Source organism: Panthera pardus, unplaced genomic scaffold (assembly GCF_024362965.1).
Source record: "Panthera pardus isolate Hobbes unplaced genomic scaffold, ASM2436296v1 HiC_scaffold_22, whole genome shotgun sequence".
Lineage (NCBI taxonomy): Eukaryota > Metazoa > Chordata > Mammalia > Carnivora > Felidae > Panthera > Panthera pardus.
In genome coordinates, this window is record NW_026526788.1 from 61,158,115 (window position 1) to 61,178,609 (window position 20,495).

General features: G+C 53.4%; 1 protein-coding gene across 11 annotated transcripts in view; it reads right to left on the reverse strand.

Annotated features, from left to right (window-relative positions):
- Positions 1-20,495, reverse strand: part of SH3PXD2A (SH3 and PX domains 2A) — a 242,916-nt gene that overhangs the window by 69,100 nt on the left and 153,321 nt on the right. For 10 of the 11 annotated variants that reach the window (XR_008424913.1, XM_019459323.2, XM_019459324.2 and 7 more), the window contains one exon: positions 16,738-16,766. Coding sequence is in view for 10 of the 11 variants with exons in the window: in XM_019459323.2 (XP_019314868.1) it covers positions 16,738-16,766 (29 nt within the window). In the remaining variant the exon portion in view is untranslated. Of the gene's footprint in view, positions 1-16,737; positions 16,915-20,495 lie in introns of those variants that run through there. The other variant, XM_053909899.1, reaches the window with a different exon arrangement.

Consider the following 20,495-nt stretch of genomic DNA (forward strand, 5'->3'; position numbering starts at 1 on the left):
GATTGTGAGAAACCAAAGAACAACAGCACAGGTGCCCCTGACTTGAAGGAAGCTCTCCCCCCATCCCCCGCCCCAAACACACACGGGCCCAAGTACTGCATAAACACACACCTGGATAGAGTGAAGTTAGGAAAGTGACGGGTTCCTAGCACGGTTAACCTTGAGTAACTCCAGAGCAGTGAGAAGTGGGTTCAATTTGCCCAAATTGAGTCTCAAACCATTGTTTCCAGGAATCCTTCCCTGGTGTAAAGCGAGTCCCACCCATCCAAGCTAATAAATCCAGAGTGGGCTGTGAGCCCAGGTGGGAGAGACAGGAGAGCGGCCAGCAACCCAAACTCCTCAGGGAGGGAGAGCCAGCCAAGGGCAGGGTCACCCACTGCATCAGCAACCACAGCCCTCCACTGAGAGGGGAGGAGAAGCAGGGACCCCACCAGGGGCCTCGAATGGAATGAGCATCCCTGTCCTTTTTTTATTTTTTTTTTAATGTTTATTTATTTTTGAGAGAGACAGAGCATGAGCAGGGGAGGGGCAGAGAGAGGGAGACACAGAATTCGAAGCAAGCTCCAGGCTCTAAGCTGTCAGCATAGAGCACGACGCAGGGCTTGAACCCACAAACCGTGAGATCATGACCTGAGCCGAAGCCGGCTGCTCAATCGACTGAGCCACCCAGGTGCGCCCCCGTCCTTTTATTCTTCGGCAGTCAGTGCGCTTGAGCCCTCCAGACCCCTCCCTCTTCTGGAGTTCTGCTGCTGTTCTTCCCTCACTGCAGCCTTCAACTGGGTTCTAACATCAGCTGCAGCCCAGTCTTTCCTCCCCTTTTATACAACCAAACTTTGCACAGGGCTGGATTTCTTGGGTTTCCTAGAGGCTCCGTGTTTCTTTTCCTTTTTGACTAAGCCACCGGGAAGCTCAACCACTGCTTTCAGGCCATCAGCTAACCAGGGCCCAAGAGCGGCTCACTCTGCCACCGAACAGTAGTAGTGGGAGATGCTACCTTTCCAGGAGCGAACACACCCCTTGTTGGAGGCCAGGCGCTGTCTGCTCACAGGCATGGAAGAGCTCAGATCTTTACAACCGCCCTCCAGGGCTAACAGTCCTTCACAAAAAAGGCTTCCTTTACAAAATGAAGTCGTTTTGGCCTCTGTGATATCTCCACTTTAGGGGGCCTGAAATAGGTTGCTGTGCTCCAAGCAGCAGAAACCAAGGCACGACGGTGAAAGCGATAGGAATGCCGTCTGGAAACAAGCACGGCATGAATTAAGACGGCTAAGAAAGAAAACGGCAATAGTTCAAATGTGAATAGGAATCCAAAGCTACGTGGGTGTGAGTTTGGAAGTGTACAGTTGTAAGGTGTGTGAGCTCCTGCTCACATGGTCAGCTCCAGGACTGGATCCTGGGTGAGCGGCAGCATAAAAAAAAATCATGCCCCTGGACTGGAGCAGTGAGGGGTCATGCGACAGACAGCTCAGACCCCTGGCCCTGCCTCCTACTCTCCCAGCCTCCAAACTGGGGCTAGCTTCAGGTGCATGTGATCCAGGGTGTCCCACAGGGCCCCATGCTTAGAAGGGACCCTAAGAACTCTGAGCTGAACAAACAGAAATACTCAAGAATAAATTTAGTAGGGCTGGATTTCTGACGCGTATCATCTTGAAGACAGAAGGCAAATGCTAAATGGGAAGACTGGCCATTGTCTGTCTCCAGGTCCCTTCCCCACCAACATCTCTAGCTTCCTGGTGGTATTCCAAAGGCTAGAAGAAGCATGTGGGGACTTAGGACCAGAGAGGGAAAGAAATTTGTCTAAGAACACACAGCAAGTGAGTGGCAGGGCTGGGGGCTAGAGAAATCTTACCAGTTCCCACTCTCTAACACTCATGCTAGGCACTGGCTAGACATTTTCTGAGCACTAATTTAATCCTCACAGCAATCTGTAACTTACAGATGCAAAATGTGAGGTTCTTCCCAAGGGCCCACAGCAAGACTTGAGCCAGACTCGAGCCCAGGCAGGCTGGCTGGGAACTGGGAACAAAGCGGCCTAAAACAGGGGACTTCATTCTCTGGATTCTCCCCAGCCATTGGCCAATGGCTCATTATTTCTGTTGGGCTTTCCTTTGCACATGCAGCCATTATTCCTATTCATTTTGGTCTCAATCAGAAGGGGTCTGCCTCCTTCTCCAGGAGTTGTCTTTCCCAGAATCCAGAGTCTGCGTGGGGGCAGCCCAACCCAGGGCAGGAATGTACTACTGGCCCACAGGCCGCTGAACTATGCAGTCAGAGAACAGTCAGTTTCCCTCCTCAGGTGGGGAACGGGGTAGGGTGGGGGCCGGGCTGGACCTGGAGCCATTCCACAGTCCCTCAGGGACTAAGTCCAAGGGCGCCCGCCTAGGCCACGTCTGGGGCCAGCAGAGACAGCCCAGCCCTAGTGGGTGTGGGCAGAGGGGCCACAGATGCCTCTGGGAGGTGGTGGCGGTGGGGAGGGCTGCCCCTCCATCCTGTTGAAAAGACCCAAAGCGTCCTGGTGAAAGACAGGTGCTGTGGTTAGTCAGAAGAGCCGTGGGTGGACAGAGGGGTGCTGGGGTGGGGGGGAAGCTGGCGGGGTTCTGAGCCCCACTCCCAGCAGCTGCTGCTCGACCCCACGGCATCCCCTTGGGTTGCGGTCTCCCCCTCAGTTCTCAGGTTCTCACCTCTCCCCATGCTGGGGTGGTGGTGTGCAGAAAAGAGACAAACTTAACACTGTTCAGAGTTCCAGGATCCCAGCCACCTCCCCACTCCCTGGGGTGGTCTGCCTTGGTGGTCCTCTCCCACCTACTGGGATATCCCCCTCCCGTTGCCCCACCCACCGGCTCCCCCAGCCAAAGCCAGGATCTGTGAGGATGAGGCGGGAGCAGAGACAAGGGCCAGCAGTGCAGGATGAGGTGAGCAGCTGCTGGTTCCCAGCCCCCCAGCCCTGGAGCCCGTCTGTCTCCCTGGCTCAGTCTCCATAAGAGCCATGAGTGAGTAATGGAGATCAGCAGCAAGGGACTCAGGACCAATATTCCCAGGGCTACAAAAAGTGCAATGTCTTGTTTCCTCCAGACTGGACTCTTGCTTTCAGATGATCAGGTTATTAGGTTTTTTTTAACGTTTATTCATTTTTGAGAGAGAGAGAGAGCAGGGGAGGGGCAGAGAGAGAGAAGGAGACACAGAATCTGAAGCAGGCTCCAGGCTCCGAGCTGTCGGCACAGAGCCCAACGCGGGACTCAAACTCACAGACTGCAAGATCGTGACCTGAGCTGAAGTTGGACGCTTAACTGACTGAACCACCCAGGTGCCCCAACTGCTGACTATTTAATGAGCATCTGTCACGCGCACAGTAGGGCGCCCTTGGCTATGACAAACCGACTCTCCACCATCTGTCTCCAAGCTTGGGGGGGCACAGGGGCACGAATATTTACCCAGGCATTCCTGTCTGCATCAGGAGTCATGTGGGTTGGGGAGGGAGGCAGTGTAGCTGCCTGGCACTGCCAGGGCTGCCCTTCAAGTGTCTCCTCATTCCCTGAGGCTGCAGAGAGCCAAGTGCAGGGCAGGCGGAGGCCAGACACAGCAGGGTGCACCCCAGGTGGAGGTCTGTGGGGGGTGATGCAGCAGGAAAGAGTCCTGAAGGCCTCACATCTATAATGAGAACCCCCTCTGGGGTAAGACTCACAAGGCTGCAGCTGACATGTGGCTGGACACTGCCATCGACTGCAGCGGGACATGGGTGGGGATGAGGGGCTGGGGGCCAAGGCAGAGTTGACGCCTGAACTGAGACTGAGGATAACCCACTTTCCAAGGGGTGCCAGCCTCCCTCATCTTGCCCTGGGAAGGATCTCTGTAATGTTCACTGACCGTGTCAGCTGGCTCCAGAATATCTGCCCAGTGCTACGGTCCTAGCAAGTATCTGGCACACAGTAGGTGCTTAACCACAATTTGTTATGAGTCTCTCCAATCACATCTGAAGTTCCTTCAGGCTCTTATCCTGGTCAGCATCCTTGCAGCACCCTGAACACTGTAGGTAGTGCCAGTAAGTCTTGAGTGGCTGATGGAAGGGTGCACACTCACTGCACTCAGTCCCAAGGGCTTTGTGGGGAAACGGAGGCCCAGCTTACCTCACTGACCTGCGGTCTTCTTGGCACCCAGGGCCCTGCATATTCTCTAGTCCATGTTTTGCCTTCTGAGCCACAAATAGGCCTTCTCAAGACCCTGAGCCTAGCTCGTGCTAGGCAGAGAGGCTCATGGAAAGGCGTCCCCTCACTCCACCTCCCCCAGGCCCGGCAGAACATCCCTAAAAGGCTCTGGTCCAGCATCTGCTGTAAAGCCCTTCAAAGAGATTATTTTAAAAATGTATCCATAACCAATATGGTCTATGGCAAGATGGATGTTGCAGGAAACAGGCGTCTGAGCAAGAATTGGCTTATCTATAATGTCTGCTGGGAGCAGGCTCAGCAGGGCTTGGAGCAGCCCCCCACGGTATGTGCCAGGAACCCCTGGGCCTCTCCTCACCCCCATCTGTCTCGTGCTCTGCATGGGTCTGGACCAATCCCCCGAGCTCTCAGATGCCACGTCAACAGAGCAATGTGTGCATACGCGCGTGCGTGGATGTGTGTGCCTGTGTGCCTGCGCACACATCACTGCTTGGGAAATCCCCACATCTGGCTCACACGTGACCAGGCTATTCCCAGAAGGCACAACTGGGAGGGCCAAGAGGACAGCGGTCAGGAGTGTGTGAGCTCTCCGGGGAGCACAGAGTTAACCCTTTGGCATCAGAGCTCAGGATCTGTGCTGAACGCTGACCTTCTACCCCCAGGGAAAGTCAGGAAGGAGATCGGTGCTCAGAGGGCCCTGTCCTGGCTCATTATGGAAGTGTGGGAAAACAGGACCATCCTCTGGGTCCCCCTGGTCTTCACTTGTGGTATGAAAGGGCTGCTCTTTCTCTGTCCTGTCAGTCATGGGCAATCACCAAACCGCCAGGGGGACTCGCTGGCTGGATATTCCTTCCCCAGTGGAGATGTCAGTCGGATATTTGGTGCCGGGCACCCGGCTAGGGCAGGCATGGCCCTGGAACTGTATGGAATCCAGATTCATGCTCCTTTCACAGGCAAGGACATGTGTCCCCCAGGGGGCAGCTGGAAGCTAGAGTCCTCCTGATAAGGAAAGGGTCAGAGGAGGCTCTTAGGGCAAATTCTCCCCAGCCCAGGGAAAAGGACTAATTTTATAACTGGAACTTTTTAAGCTTCAACAACTTTAGCAAGTGAGCGGCCATTTGCAACAGCATCTCTGAAGTAGCACCACCCAGTAGGCACTGCGGGCACGTGGATGACAGAAGACGTGGCTCTGCTGATGCCGAGGCTGGCCAGATGTCCTCTGTGCGGCCTCTCTCCCTCTTTTCCAGGCTGACTCATTTACAAACCTCAGAGAACCCGGGGTGGAAAGCCTTGCTCGGCACCCCCAGGCAGGGCTGTGTGCCTCCCAAGGGGAGGCTCCCTCTCACTCTGTCCCACCTCCATCACAGCGCTTGGATGTTGTATCAGAACTGCTCTTTACTCTCCTACCTCCTGCACCCAACTGACAGTCCTGAGGACAAGGACCTCATCCTATCCATCTTGCTATCCCCTGACTTCTACTGCAGGGCCTGGGAGAGAGGTGCTCAGGTGTTCGTGGGAGAAATCTACAAGGCAGCCGTGGCAGAGCCAGTGAGGTCTGCTATGGGTATGGCAGGAACCATCTCATCCTAGCTGGGAAGTCTAGGACCAGCATCCACTCAGAAACCTACTTCCTATCAATTTAGCCTTTAAGGGCTCTCCCCCTACCCAGGGGAGAGCTGCCACTGGTGACTAAGCTGTGCACTTAGAGCAGAGAGCAACCGAGGTCATGGAAGCAGCTTAGGAAAGAGCCCTCCTTCATCACAACCCTGTGATCAAATGCAAGTGCGAACGGATGAAGGGCTCTTGGCATTAAAAGGCTCCAGGGAGGGATGGTGCAGGGCAGGGGAGCTGACAGACCAGAAGAACTTGTCCCATTCTGAAAGATCTGCCGCAAGGGGTGTGAAAATCTGCATGTTTGCAAGCTTTCCCCAGGGGGCCACCACCAATGCACAAAAGACAGTCTTAGTTTGGTCTCTTGTCATTGGTCTGTTATCACAGCTTTGTAAGGACCTCACCCTCCTGCCGGAAACAGTTAGGCACCCAATCCTGACCCGGATCCAACACTCCAGCCCCCAGACACCAATGGGGTCTCCTACAATGCTGCACCCATTAGCGAGAAGCAGTGTCAGGGGGAAGGATCGCCAGGAGGTGACCACTCTTCCTTCTGAGCACAAGGAAGTTAAGGGGAGGGGAGGGGAGGGGAGGGGAGGGGAGGGGAGGGGAGGGGAGGGGAGGGAAGAGACTTTGACACCACCTAGTTTCCTCCCTCAGTGCACAACTCCAGTTCTAACATTAGCAAATACATCTTCATACCTTCATATGATGTTCATACATCAACATACCAGGGCATGTTGTGGCAATGACTAGATCCAGGGGCGAAGCAGAGAGAGTCAGGGAAAAACACTTTGTTCCCCCCTGCAAACGTCTAATTTTTACTGAAACTTTGGAAAATTTTCCTTTGTCTTCACATTTCAGAACTGACCAATTATAAAAATGCCACGAGCCAACAAAGTTACACACGCCACATTTCTGTTTCTAAACAAAGTAACTTTAGATCAGAAAAAGGTGCTAAAACAATAAGTAATGCACATTTCCCCCAAATCTTTGTTTTTCCACTGGCTTCATCATTACTGGAAATGCTGCCTCTTTTGTCACATGTCTATAAACCAAAAGCCGAAGCGAGGAGCACATTATTTTCTGGCTGACGGCTATGGTGGGAAGCATTTCTCTGCTGGACCACAACGTGGGTGTTTCCTACCCCCAAGAAGACAACCTTGTGGAAATAAAAGGCAGACGGAGTCTCGTCACTGCCTCCTGATGAGGCCAGGAGGGAATTCAGGGCTTGGGCAGGCCCCTTAGCCATTCTCCCAGCCCTGACTGCTGGGCCACGGTTCTCTGTCCTCGGACGGGTCCCCCTTTCCCTTGGTGGCCCACCCTCTGCCCCAACTTGGTAGACAACTGAGTGCATCTTCCAGGCGCAGCCCCGTCCAGTCACAGTGCACCACGAGGACACCAATGCTTGTGCAGACTCAATGCCTGTCTACCCCCAACACTGCCATCAACCCACGAGGATGACCCATCTCAAATTCAACTCTGGCTCGATCTCAGAATCCCCGGAGAGCCCATCAAACCTGCACATTCCCAGGCACCACCCCTGGAGATGCTGACTCAGCAGATCTGGACAGGGCCTGGGGACTGGTACTTCAATGAGCAGGCCAAGGACTCTGAGGCACACCTCCGGCCTTTGTATGTGCTGTTCGTTTGCAGACCGTCTTCCTGCTTTCCTGGTAGAGGAAGCTGGGAGACAAGAGCGAGGGGCAGAGAGAACAGCAGGGCAGAGGGAATCAAAGCTAGCAGGGGGGTGAGGCAGGTGACGCCAGGAGCCCTCCACGTGTGCCCGCCTAACTATGCTTCATGTCCAGGCCAGTGGGGCAGCAGGGCCACGCTGACTCTGGCTGGGGGAGGGGCGGCACAGACACACGTGAGCAGCATGTTCACTTTCTCCATCCCATCACTGCCACATGGGTTGGCTGTGGGGCTGCCAGATCAATCAGCCTCCTTTCATTTACAATTAGTTGGCTTTGAACTCCAGGGTTGACATCAGGCGGAGGACCCGGAGCCATGAAAATAAGAATTGTTTAAAAACACCAGCCCGGGTGAGATGTGCCAGAAGGCGATGCCTTCAGGAGACACGTTCACTTTTGGAACAGTCCACTGGAGGGTGCCAGGAATATCTTGGCTGTGTTCTCCGAGCAGCCTGGGCCTTTCTCACTGAGGATGGGTGGCTCGGGCAGACCAGAAAGCCTTGGAAATTGCTTTCAAAAGTCTTGCTGATGTAGCCTCCAAGGCTTCCTTTCCAGACTCCTCTCCTGTTCTCTCCTTCCCCAGCCCTCTTTCCACTCCTGTCAGGCTCGACACCTCTCCTTCCCTCAAATTCTTCACCCTGATTCCAGCCTCTTAAGGCCTTGCTCATGCCCAGCCCTCCCACCAGAGGCACCTGCCCACCCCTCTGCTCATCTCTGGCCTCTCTTATCTTGTCTAGCCCTGCCCCCTTCTAGTTGACTCCCACAGCTTGTGGATCACAACCTATGCTGTCTTGCATTCACTGATGAGTCCCTGACAATATCCTCCTTCCTCAGCTGAACCGTGAGCTCCCATGGGGCCTGGGGCCAGGGACCAGCAATCGCTTAAGAGAAATGAAAGCCTCAAGGAAAGCTGCTGCTGTCTGCTGTGACTCTGTCCCTCTTCCTGAGCGGCTGGTGAGCAGATCAGGCCCCAGCCTTGCTCTTTGCCCTATGGGGATCTTCCTCTGGGGGGAGGACAGCCCCAGAGGCCTCACAGACCCACTTTCTCTGCTTTATAATGTCCCTGCTCACACCTCTGCCTAGTTCCAGGGCTTGGTGGCAGTGTGAGACCAGCAGACCAGTTCTGCCCACTCCCACCTTGGACAGACAGCAGCCCCTCTTAGATGCTTCCTCTATAGGAGGTGGGTAGATAAACTTTTCATAGTAGCCAATATTATGCTTTAAGCAAATCTACTTCATTAAAAACCAAATTCATACAAAAACAAATGAGGAGTATATTAGTCACACCCTGTAAAAAAAACCCCTTTCCCCTTGTGGCCAGTAAGTTCCCTCTAGATACCTCAGGCATATTCTCTTGGGGCAGCCCCCATCCCAGTCTGCTAGAGGCCTTCAGAGCCCAAGTCCTGGTCACCTGTGGATCCCTTGGGTCTTTGTTCAAGATGGAACAGACTTCAGTGGAAGAGGTTTGGATCAGGAGGGCCCAATTCAAATCCTGTGTCTACCTGGCTAGGTGACCGTGGGCAAGGTCCTTAACCTACCTCTGCTGGTCTATAAAATGAGGACAAGACCACCTGTCCAGGCTGTTACAAGATTTACCAGCAATTATGAGATGGTGCACACCCCACCTTCTCCCATATGACGGGGAGGGGTTCCTTCTGGAGGAGGGAAAACAGCAAGGCCAGTGGTCCCTCCTGTTTGACAGCTGGATACCAGTGGTGCTGCTTCCTATTCACAATAAAAATGGCTTGGGCGCCTGGGTGGCTCAGTCTATTAAGCCGACTTTGGCTCAGGTCATGGTCTCACAGTTTGTGAGTTTGGGACCAGCATTGGGCTCTGCGCTGACAGCTGGAGCCTGGAGTCTGCTTTGGATTCTGTGTCTCCTTCTTTCTCTGCCCTCCCCCGCTCATGCTCTGTCTGTCTGTCTGTCTCTCTCTCCTTCAAAAATAAACATTAAAAATTTTTTTCTTTAAATGGCTTAACCCTCAGTGAGTGTTGACTGCGAGAAGCACGGTCTGTGGAGTTAACATTTCATATGTAGTAGTTGTATTCAAGCCACAGACAATTGGATGAAGTGCTATCATCATTCCCATTTCACAGACTAGGAAACTGAGGCACAGGGAAGTTAAGGACTTGCTTAAGACCACACAGCTGACAGAGTTGGGACATGAAGCTACACATTCTAGTTCCAGAATCCATGTTCTTAACTGTACAGAATACTCAGCAATGGCGGGGTCTAGGTTCTGTCTCCTCTGAGGCCAGGCCTAGGGCTTGGAAAAGGAAAATACATGTTTCAAGTGGGTCTTTTAACTCGTGGATCAAAGGTAAGACCAACTTCTCACCTCCTTTCAGGATCTATCAAAACAATAACAGTGGCAGCCGCTCTCTTTGGGAGTTTGCTTCGGGCCAGGACCTCTGCTACGATGATCCTTACATTTAATGAGAAAGACGCTATTTTATCCCCCATATTCACTATAGGGCATGAGGATCTGAGGTTAAGCAACTTGCTAGCCACAGAGCAAACACATGGCATGGCTGGGGTTCAAACCCCATATGTCTGACCCCCAAACCTAAACTCTTAACTTCAAGCAACATGCTTCTATGCAATGACCCCAGAGTAACACTGACATCATTAACTTTGCCCAATAATGCAGATTTTATATCAGTAAAATGGAAGTCGGACTGAACTTGCCACATTTCCAAGGAAAAGTATAAAGTAAACAGGATTTCAGGAGGAATATCAACACGTGCCCAAAAGAACAAACTTGAAACACTCTTGAGTAACCTCGTTTGCGTTTAAAGTAGCTGCAGGCCCTCTGCCTAGCAAGCATCCCCAATGCCGGGCCAAGAGGAAACCACAGGATCCACGGCCGCCTGCCCCCCCTGGTGGTGAAACTCAGATCACCGCAGCCGGGCTGTGGAGAAATGCAGCTTCCAGAAATGGGAGGGGAGCATTGGATCTTTTTCAGGTCTGAGAGGACCCTCTGCTCTGGGGAGCCTGCTCCAGCCCCCTCTCAGCTCCTGCAGGAAGCCAAGCACGACCACGAGCCACAGGCCCTCCCTACCCACCAGGCACAAAGCCCTTCACTGCACCACCTCCTTGACCTCTGAACAAAGCCCTTCACTGCACCACCTCCTCTGCACTCTGGGACAGGAGACTGCTCTGACAACCCCTTCACTTTACAGGTGTGACAGCCAGTTTTATGTGTCAACCTGGCTAGGCTACAGTTCCCAGTTATCCCACCACACAGGACTCTAGGTGTTTCTGGGGAAGGTGTTTTGCGGATGTGACAAAGTTCATCTAGGTGGCTCAGTCGGTTGAGCGTCCGACTTTGGCTCTCAGGTCATGATCTCAGGGTTCATGAATTCGAGCCCCACATCGGGCTCTGTGCTGACAGCTCAGAGCCTGGAGCCTGCTTCAGATTCTGTGTCTTCCCCTCTCTCTGCCCCTCCCCCGCTCACACTTGGTCTCTCTCTCTCTCTCTCTCAAAAATAAATATTGAAAAACAAAACCAAAACCACGGCAAGTGTTGTCGTGCTAGCCAATCCCTATACCTCCTTCAAAACGCATAGCAACATCACCTCCTCTGAAATGCTCCCTGACCACTCCAGCCTCGGGCATACACCCCACTTCCCTTCTGTGTATTTATTTATAAGTCTTGCCTCCACCGGACTGAGGCTCCTGAAGTCCAAGAATTATCTGAAACCATTCTGTACTGTAGTTCAGGCCTGCGTGCTCAGTCAACATCCCTGGATTGAATGCGTACAAGGGAGGACCTCGTAGCCACGGGAAGAACTCTAAACACAGTTTCTTTTGAGGGACATTGTCCTAAAACTTGGGGTGGGGGGGTAGTGCTCAGTCAATCAGGCCTTGCAGGCAGAGCTGAGGCTTCACTGAGGAGGAAATTTCACCTGTGCACCGTGGCGCCAGGCTGGCCTTGGGTCTCAGACTTGCAAAGCGAGCCCCGACTACTGTGTGACCAATTCCTTGCAAGAAATCTCCTGGTACATAGCTCCCCCTGGGTTTGTTTCTCTAGTTGAACCCCGACCAACACAACAGAACAGTGAGGCCGCTGAGCTCAGTGTTGGGAGGGACCTGCCCAAGGCCACAGGATTGGCAAGTGGGACTGACCGGTGCTCCCCAGCACCCACAGGAACCCCTCGTGCCCCACACCCAATCATCAAAATCCAGCCACGGTGAGGGCATCTCCCCCTGCATTGCTGCTGGAATTCTCATGACCTCTCACCCATCTCCTCTCCTTGTCCACCTCCACTCGCCAGGCAGAAGAATCCTTCTGAGATCTAAGTCAGATCATGCCCCACCCCTCCACCCCCTCCTCAGAATCCCTTAATGGCTCTTCATCTCACTTACAGCAGAAGTCAAAACCCTTGAAAAGGCCTGCAAAGGCCTATCTGCACTGGGCTGCTTCCCCCAGCCCCAGCCACCTCTCTGCTCTCACCTCCTACCACCTCGTCCTCCACTATGTTCCACCCTAGCCACAGACCTCCCTACCATGCCTGGAGCAGGCCAGCGTACTCCTACCCCAGGGCCTTTGTACTGGCTGTACCCTTGGCCTGGACGACTCTTCCTCAGGAAACCATGTCACTTCCTTGTTTCCCTCTAACAGGATGTTTTTTTTTCCCCTCCTTAATATTTATTTATATTTATTATTATTTTTTAAAATTTACATCCAAGTTAGTTAACATATAGCATAATACTGATTTCAGGAATAGAATTTAGTGATTCATCACTTACAAATAATACCCAGTGCTCGTCCCAAATGTCCTCCTTAATGCCCCTTGCCCATTTAGCCCATCCCCCCACCCAACACCCCGCCAGCAACCCTTAGTTTGTTTTCTGTATTTAAGAGTCTCTTATGGTTTGTCTCCCTCCCTGTTTTTATCTTTTTTGCTTCCCTTCCTTTATGTTCATCTGTTTTGTATCTTAAATTCCACATGTGAGTGAAGTCATATATTTGTCTTTTTCTGCCTTATTTCACTTTGCAAACTCCTCAAGGGCAGAAAGACACATCCCTGTAACCTCAACACCTTACACAGCACTTGGCATACAGCTGGTGCTCAATAAGATCTCCAAACAAGCCATGCTTGGTCCTGCTGTTCCTCCTTTGCACAAGTGCTGTCTCTTGATTACCAAAGTTTCCTGTTCTCTGCCCCCAACCAGAAAAAACACTCCTCTTCCCAGATAATGTCCCCTGATGAGGCTGCAATGAGCTCTCTTTCCTGACCGACAATGTTCGTTCATGCACGTATGAACTCCTTGGCCCATTCAACAAGCATCAGGGGACCTGCTATTAATGCAAGCCCTGCAGCGATGGCTTCCCTCTCAAGGGGGTGGGACACAAATAATAAACAAGAAAACCCACAAAGAATTAGAATGTGGTCAGTGATGCGCCAGGTGATTTGAGGGGGCAGCTAAACACCGGAAAACTGGGGTTTCTCTGAGGTGACAATTAAGCAGAAATTTTAAGAACGGGCAGCTATGTGAAAGATCAGGGAACAGCATTCCAGGCAGAGGGAAGAGCAAGCGTGTAGGTTGTGTGGAGAGAACGAGCTTGTTGTATTTAAGGAATGGAAAGTGACTGGTACGGCTGAGCAGAGACTGTTGGGGGTGGGTGAGCAAAGGAGGGTACCAGCCTAGGGTGGGACAGCAGGCAAGGAGCTAAGCACACAGGGCTTTGTCAGCTGGGATAAAGAGTTTATTCTGGGTGGGATGGAAAGTCCTTGGGGCAATTTAAGCAGAAAAGCACATGATTTGATACTTGCTTTGAAGAGCTCACTCTAGCTGTGGTGTAGAGAACGCAGAGGGCAAGGGTGCAAGCAGACAGGCTGAAGAGGAAACTGGGGTCTTCCTGAAGAGAAGTGAGCTTCGAACAGGGTGTGATGGTGGAGGATGGGTTGGCAGGGGAGACAAAGGCGGGGGTGCAAGAACCACTTCTTGATGCTGGGCTCGAGCATCAGTGTGGATGGTGGGATGGGGAAGATGTGGGCAGGAGCAGGTTCAGTGGAGGGAAGAAAAGCAGAGAGAAGTCTGGGCTACACTGCCAGTTTGGAGGTCATCGGCCCTGCCTCCCCCAAGAGGCTATAAGCTGCCTGAAAACTTTCGTCCTGTTGCCTCCACCTTCCTCAGGCCTGGCTTCAAGTCTTGGCTCTGCACTCAAGAAGAGATCCCTCCAAGGAGGAGCTAGGGCTTTGGTTACTAAAACGTGAACTGTGATGGCCAGGGAACAGCATCCACGTTCTCTATGCAAGTGCTGCTGGCTGGAGTGACTCTGCGAAGCTTCGTGAGCTTCAATGCAGAGTAGGGCGGAGCCCCGAACAGGGACTCAGATCCTTACTTTGCCACAGACCGTGGGCGGCCACCCTCTCAGAGCCTGTTTCTCACCAGTAAAACGTGAATCCCACCACCCACATGCAATGAGCCTCTGGGCAGCAAATGAGAAAACATATGCAAGGTTGCCAGCCCATAGGAGATGCTCATGGAATAATCGTAGCTAGCACGCTGGGAGAGCTTTCTAGGTTGCAGGCCATGTTCTAAGCATGCTTACATATGTTAGTGTGCACAACCTTCATTATAACCATATGAGGTGTGTATTAGTGTTCTCCAGAAAAACAGAACTGGATGTGTATATATAGAGAGAAAAATAGATTTATTTTAAGGAATTGGCACAAGTGATCATGAAGGCTTGGTGAGCCCAAAATCTGATGGGGTGGGCTGGTAGGCTGGAGACTCAGGAAAGAATCACAGTTCAAGTCCAAAGGCACTCTGGTCGCAGAGTTCCTTCTTTATGGGAGAAGTCAGCTTTTGTTCTATTAAGGTCTTTCTTCAACTAAGTGGATGAGGCCAACCCCTATTATGGATGGTGATCTGCTTTACTCAAACTCCAGTGATTTCATCTCATCCAAAACAAACACCTTGACAGAAACGTCCAGAATAATGCTTCACCAAATATCTAAACACCGTGGCCTGCCGTTGACACGTAAAATTAACTGCTATAAGGTGGGTATGAATATTGTACCCAATGTACAGAAGAGCAAACAGGCACAGAGAGGGTAAGAAATCTGCCCAAAGTCTCAGAGGAGAAAAGTCAGACTTGACATTCCTCCTGTCTGGCTCCAGAACTTTTAACCATGACACTAAGTGGCCATTATCATAAGCAAGCCAACGTAAATTAAATTTCTCTCATCCTTTTCCTGGCTTGAGAGTGGATGGCAGAGAAACCGGGGGAGGCTCTCCCTGGGTGAAGCAGCTTGGGTGGGGCCCTGTCTTATTTAGGAAGCAGCACAGAACCTGAGCTTTGGCGATGGAGGTTGGGGGCACCTGAGAGGTTATCCAGTCCAGCCCTTGACTTTATAGCAGGAAGCTGAGGCCCAGAGAAGGGATTTGCCCAACGTCCCAGTGCTTCAAAAATGATGATGATGATGATAAACTTACACTTGCATAGCAGTTATTATGTTCTAGAAACTATTCCACGTGAACTTGTTTAATCTTTTACGTGTGACGTAGATTCTACTGTCATCTTCGTTCAAAGAAAATGAGGAAACTGAGGCAGAGAGTTTTGGAAACTTGCCTAAGGTCACACAGAGCCGAAATCGGAGCCCAGGCTCAACCAGTACGCTACAGCTCTAAGGCCCAGGGCAAGTTTCCCGGTAGCAGGCTATGACAGAACACAATCCTAGGTGTGCCTCTCCTTCCCAGTTCTCCCTCCTGGGGCTCTGACTGCAAGTGACAGCGGAGGCCATATACAATTCCTCCGGTTCATAATGCGGCCTCAGCCTCCTATTCACGCAGGAAATACCCTCCTGCACTAGGGGGTGGGCATACCCGAGGCACCCCCTGCCCAGCTGACAGGTACATGCACACACACATCTCGTCCCACACCAGACACCTCCCAAACAGGTACACACACATGGACGCAGACTCTAACCAGATACACCCCCAAACACTGGCACACACACCTAAGCACCCTACCAGCCAACACACCCTAATAGCACACAACTATGAAGACCCACACACGTACACACAACCCGACATACACATGTGCCCCCCAATACATAAACCAGGACACAACCTTTCTGGTTCCAATACACATAGAAGCAAACACTTGCATACACAAAACATGCTAAACCATACTCAGAGGCACACACACCACACAATTACACCTACCCCTATTCACATTCTATCCATCACACATGGGCACACACACCTCTACTGTGTGTAAGACATCTACTGGCCAACGCATTTCAATACAGGTATCTCTCCATGGGAGCCAATAACGTCAGCCACGTGTTTATACATACTCCCACATCCCAGAGGGCCAGAACCCCCAGATGGCTGCCCATCCCCATAACTCACCACCCCCATACCGGCAACACATATGCCAACACAGATAGCTCAAGTCTGCCGCCCCCACCCCCTCACCGCCCAGCCGCCAAACACAGCCCTAACACCTAGGGACCACCCTCCCCCAATTAACTAGGCGCCACCCCCACCTAGGCAGGTGCAGAATCCGCCTCCTCCATCCAGGGAGAATCCTTCTCTGACCCCAGTGGTCAGCGTCCAGCACAGTGTCCGAGGACCTGCCCCGATTTTCTTATTCCCACCCCCTTCACAAACTCTCTGTGGGCCCTGGCACGCGTCAGCCCAATGCCAGGGCCGGTCCGCTCCCTCCCATCCCGGCCTCTGCTGCGACCACCCAGAGCCCCCACCCCTGCAGCAAGGAGAACAAGCTCAGAGCTGGGGGAAGAAGGGAAGGTTTGCGTTTCAGGCTTTAAAAACTCGTAGTCACTCAAGTACGACCCCCTTTTCAGTCCAGGACCCCACCTTCCCACGGGGAAAACCCTGCGTCTCCGTTAACCCTCTCATCACCACCGCACCACGGGAAGCACCCAGGGAGAAGTCAAAGCAGTGCTCAGCAATAGGCACTGCAGCCCCGGGGGGAGAGCGGGTAGGATCCGGCTGCCTGGATTGCGGGGGCCCTTCACGAGACACCCCCACATCCCCCATGCACCTATCCCCACTCCCACAAGGAGAACCCGGGAGAACCTGAGGCATTCGGAGGGAGGAGAATGTGCGAGTACCGGAGAGCTTAGGAGCCACGGTTTGGGGAGGGGGACAGGTGAAGGGAGCCCATGCCCCGCAGGACCAGGGCGGGCGGCAAGGACAAGCCCCCAGAAAGTCAGCTGCAGGATCGGAGACGCGCGAGCGCAAAGCAGGAGGGGAGGTTGGAGAGAAAAACGCCCGGAGGCTCCCTTACCTGATTTCCTCTTGGAACTGCCATAGTCCCTGAAAAAGAAGCAACAACAGATAGACATGGTTAGGGCCGGGCAGAGACGCGGGACTGCGCCGCTGCGGCTGCAGGGCACCCACGGGCCGGCTGCTGTCGGTCCCCGGCGCCACTGCTCATGTGATCCTGGCGGCCCGCGAGCCGCGCGCTCCGCAGCCGCACGCACTGCGCGCCGCGCCTGCCCGCAGGTCCCGCGCCTGCCCACAGGTCCCGCGCCAGCCCGGCCCCGGGCGCGAGCTGCCTGCCCCGCCCCGCCCCGCCCCACCCCGCCTCCGGCACCCTTGACCCCGCCCCGCCCCGCCCCGCCCCCGGCCGGCCCGACAGGAGGGGCTGGGTGGGCACCTTCCCGCTTCTCAGAGGGTGGGGGAGGGCGGGCCAGGTTCTCACTTCGTAAATAGGGAAAGTGAGGCCCTGGACGGTGGTCACTGGAAGCCAGGCCCTGCGGGCGCTGGGAGCCTACTCCTCTCTCCTGGAGACGGGACCGCTTCCCCTCCCAATTCTTTGCACAGCTTGCTCATCCCCACTCAGACTTCAAGTCACGACTGAAATGTCACCTCCTCAGCGTGTCTTCCTCAACATCCTCCCCATCTCATCTCCTATTGGCCTCTGCGTAACCACAGATTTGTATGGCCCTTTGATTAAAGTCTGCCCCTGCCCTAGACCCAAGGCTCCCTGAGGTCACACTGTGCCTTGCTTCCTCCCATTACATCCCATGGGCCTGGTGTAGGTGTGGATATATATTGGCTGTAGGCTGAATATTGAACAGATAGGTCTTTCTCCTTAAGGGCTCAGGCTGGGAAACTGGAGATTCAGCAGGGGTGAGGGCACAGCACAATGCAGGGGTAACTGCCAGGTCAGAAATAATAGGTATAGAAGTTGAGCTTCTGAGTACTGGGTTCAAATCTTGTCAATGGCAATAACTCAACACCTCCCAACCTTTGATAATCTGCTCTGGACTAACCCCAGGCTGGGGCGTGCCCCACCCTCCAGCAAGGAATTAACCCAGACTCTGGATGGGGCAGTCTCCCAAATCCTGCCCCTGCTCTAGCCTTTGGCCCCTCCCACAACCGCTTCCATTCACCAATCCTCAGGGGAGCTTCTCAGGCCTCTGAGATGCTGGAGGTTCTATTCAGTGTTCAGGCAAGGCTGGCTGTGGATCTATCTGGAGACTAGAGGAAATGCCTTTATTTTCCCTGGGGGGATCAAAGAAAATGCCAATTGCTGGACTTTGGTCTAAGTGAACTGGCCAGCTAGGTCTGCCAGCTGGAAGGAGGTGATTTCGTAGAGAAAGGGACAGCAGGTTCACAAGAAAGACAGTCAGCCTCAAGGAGACTCCCTGAGATTCTGATTCTGGAGGTCTAGGCGGGGAGCTTGAACTTCTGGGGAGATTGTTAAGCACCAAAGTGATTTGCCCACACAGCCAAGGATAAGTAAGGGGTTCTGCCTCTCCTAGGCTCCTAAGTTTTCTAAAGTTTGAGCTCAGACCTCAGTGAATCAGAATGCTGGCTGGGGCTGAGGCCAAGGAACCTGCATTTCTGATACACTCCCCCTACCCGCCCATCTTGCTTGAGAATTTCCTTAGCATTCCATGCTTTTAGTCCTCACATCCACACTAAGAGAAGGTCCTATCACACCCATTTTACAGATGAAGAAACAGACATTCAGACACTGCCAAAGACTGACCAACTTAGGGAAGAGCGATGGTATATACACCTATCTGCAAGAATGAAAACTACAGGGTGGGTGGGGTGGAGGAGGATGTGTGCATCTGTTGCCTCTAAAAGGAGTTAGGAAGGTGGGGGAGTTCCCATTTGCTCTCCAATCCCTACCTGGCAGTCTGGGCATGCTCATTTCCCTAGGGCAGAAGGGAAGACCAGGAGAGACCGTGTCCCAGAGTGCCTGCCTGGGCCCCTTGAAGCTCAACTGTGGGGAGAATTCTCAGGGAGGGTCAGGAGAGCATTATATGGTGGCTATGTTCTGCTTAGTAGACTTGCCACTCCCAAGGAGGAATTCATTTCTCAGGCTTTTTTACAGAGTGCGGGAGGCCTGAAGAAGGGCAGCAACCAGATGGCACTCAGAAGCTGTCCCTCCCTGCCCCACTATTTTCCTGCTGGTCCTGCAGGAGAAGACCTCTGGCCCTGGGACCACAATGGCTCACTGACCATCCACTGGCTGCCAGCAGTCCGGACAGGGGGTGACTTCCTCACAGTGATAGCCACCTACTTCCTCTCTTGTTTGTGCAGCTGCCCACTGCCCAGGATTCTCTTAGAGCCTGTCAATAGCACCAAGAGGGGAGACAGGCAGGTCATGATCAGGGACAGGGGAGCATACTGAGGCTTGGGAGTGGGAGGGGGACATAACTCACAGGTGCTAAGTGCCTCTTCTGCACCATATGCCCAGGTCAGCAATACTTAGCTTGGTCATTCAACAGGATCATCGGGGAGCTGGTTATAAATTCAGACGTGGAGTCCCATCCCAATCAACCACACAGTTTGCACCTCTGACAAGTGTTGGCCCAAGAGCTCTACTCCTTCACCACAACCTGACAGGCAGGAGTGGCATCAGGGGCACTGTAGTTCCTGTACCCTTGTCTCACAACCCCGGCCACCACTAAGAAACACTTCTGCTTAGTAAGGACAATGGGCTTGCAGGGCCAAAGAAGCTTCCAGACAGATCCCGGGCCTGCCTGTCCTTTAACCAAAGTATAAGCCCTTCCCACGTGGACCCCCCCGCATAGGAGGTGTGGCTTCCCGGTTTGCAGGAGAGGAGAGTAAAGCTTAGAGAGGCTAGACAACTTGTTCAAGGTCACAGGGTGGGTAGGTGAGGCTGGGATTGGGCACTGAGAACACAGGCCTTGCTCTGGGGCTCAAATCCTTAAACGCTGCCATCCCTGGAGCAGTGCGTGCAAGGAAGGAAGGGGAGCGCCAGGTCCTAGGGGCCTGAGAAGCACATGGGTCAACGGAGTGGCCGGGCTGTGACTGAACGGTGGGAATGGCAGGTACTGGAATCCTTCACACAGCATCTGGCTTCCAGCCCGAGCAGGCACGGCCCTAATATGGAACCTCTTGCAGGTGTCTGGTTGGGCAAAGCTGTTTCATATTTTTAGCTGCTGAATATGCTGAGAAGCAGCATAGGTATCCAATGGCTGGGACTCCCCCATCCCTCACATACTGGGGCATGGTGGGGGAAGGCAGGGCACGCCCACCTCCGGCTGCCCTGGGTAGGGCCTCAGGGCCTTCTGCTGGGGTCCAGCCCCCTAACAACTCAAGATCCCCTCCTACGCTGGCCCTCCTAGCTCCAATTCTTGCCCTGAGCTGGCACTGACAGCCCCCACCCTGCCGGTGATTCCTCTCTGGCAGGTCACAGTCTAGCCTCCTTCCTGCTTGCTGCTGAATCACTATATCCCAGGGAGCCACAGGAAGCAGAAGGGGAGGGGAAGGCCAGTCTCCCTCAAGCATCGCCAGAAGCTAATGTAATTGCAAAGGCCTCCCTGGCTGTGCCCTGACAAGGTTCCACCGAGCCACTCAGCCTCCTCTGCAGCTGGTCTGGAGGATGATTAAAGACCACAGGTACGGCGACCAGCCATCCCAGGCAAACCGGGGCATGGGAATTTCAGGGGTCAAACTGGGAAAATCTCAAACTGGGACAGTGGGCCACCCTCTGGTCCATGGGTCTGGCCCTGGCTCAGGGAGAGGGGTGGAGTTCTTCCAAACCAGCACCACGCCCTT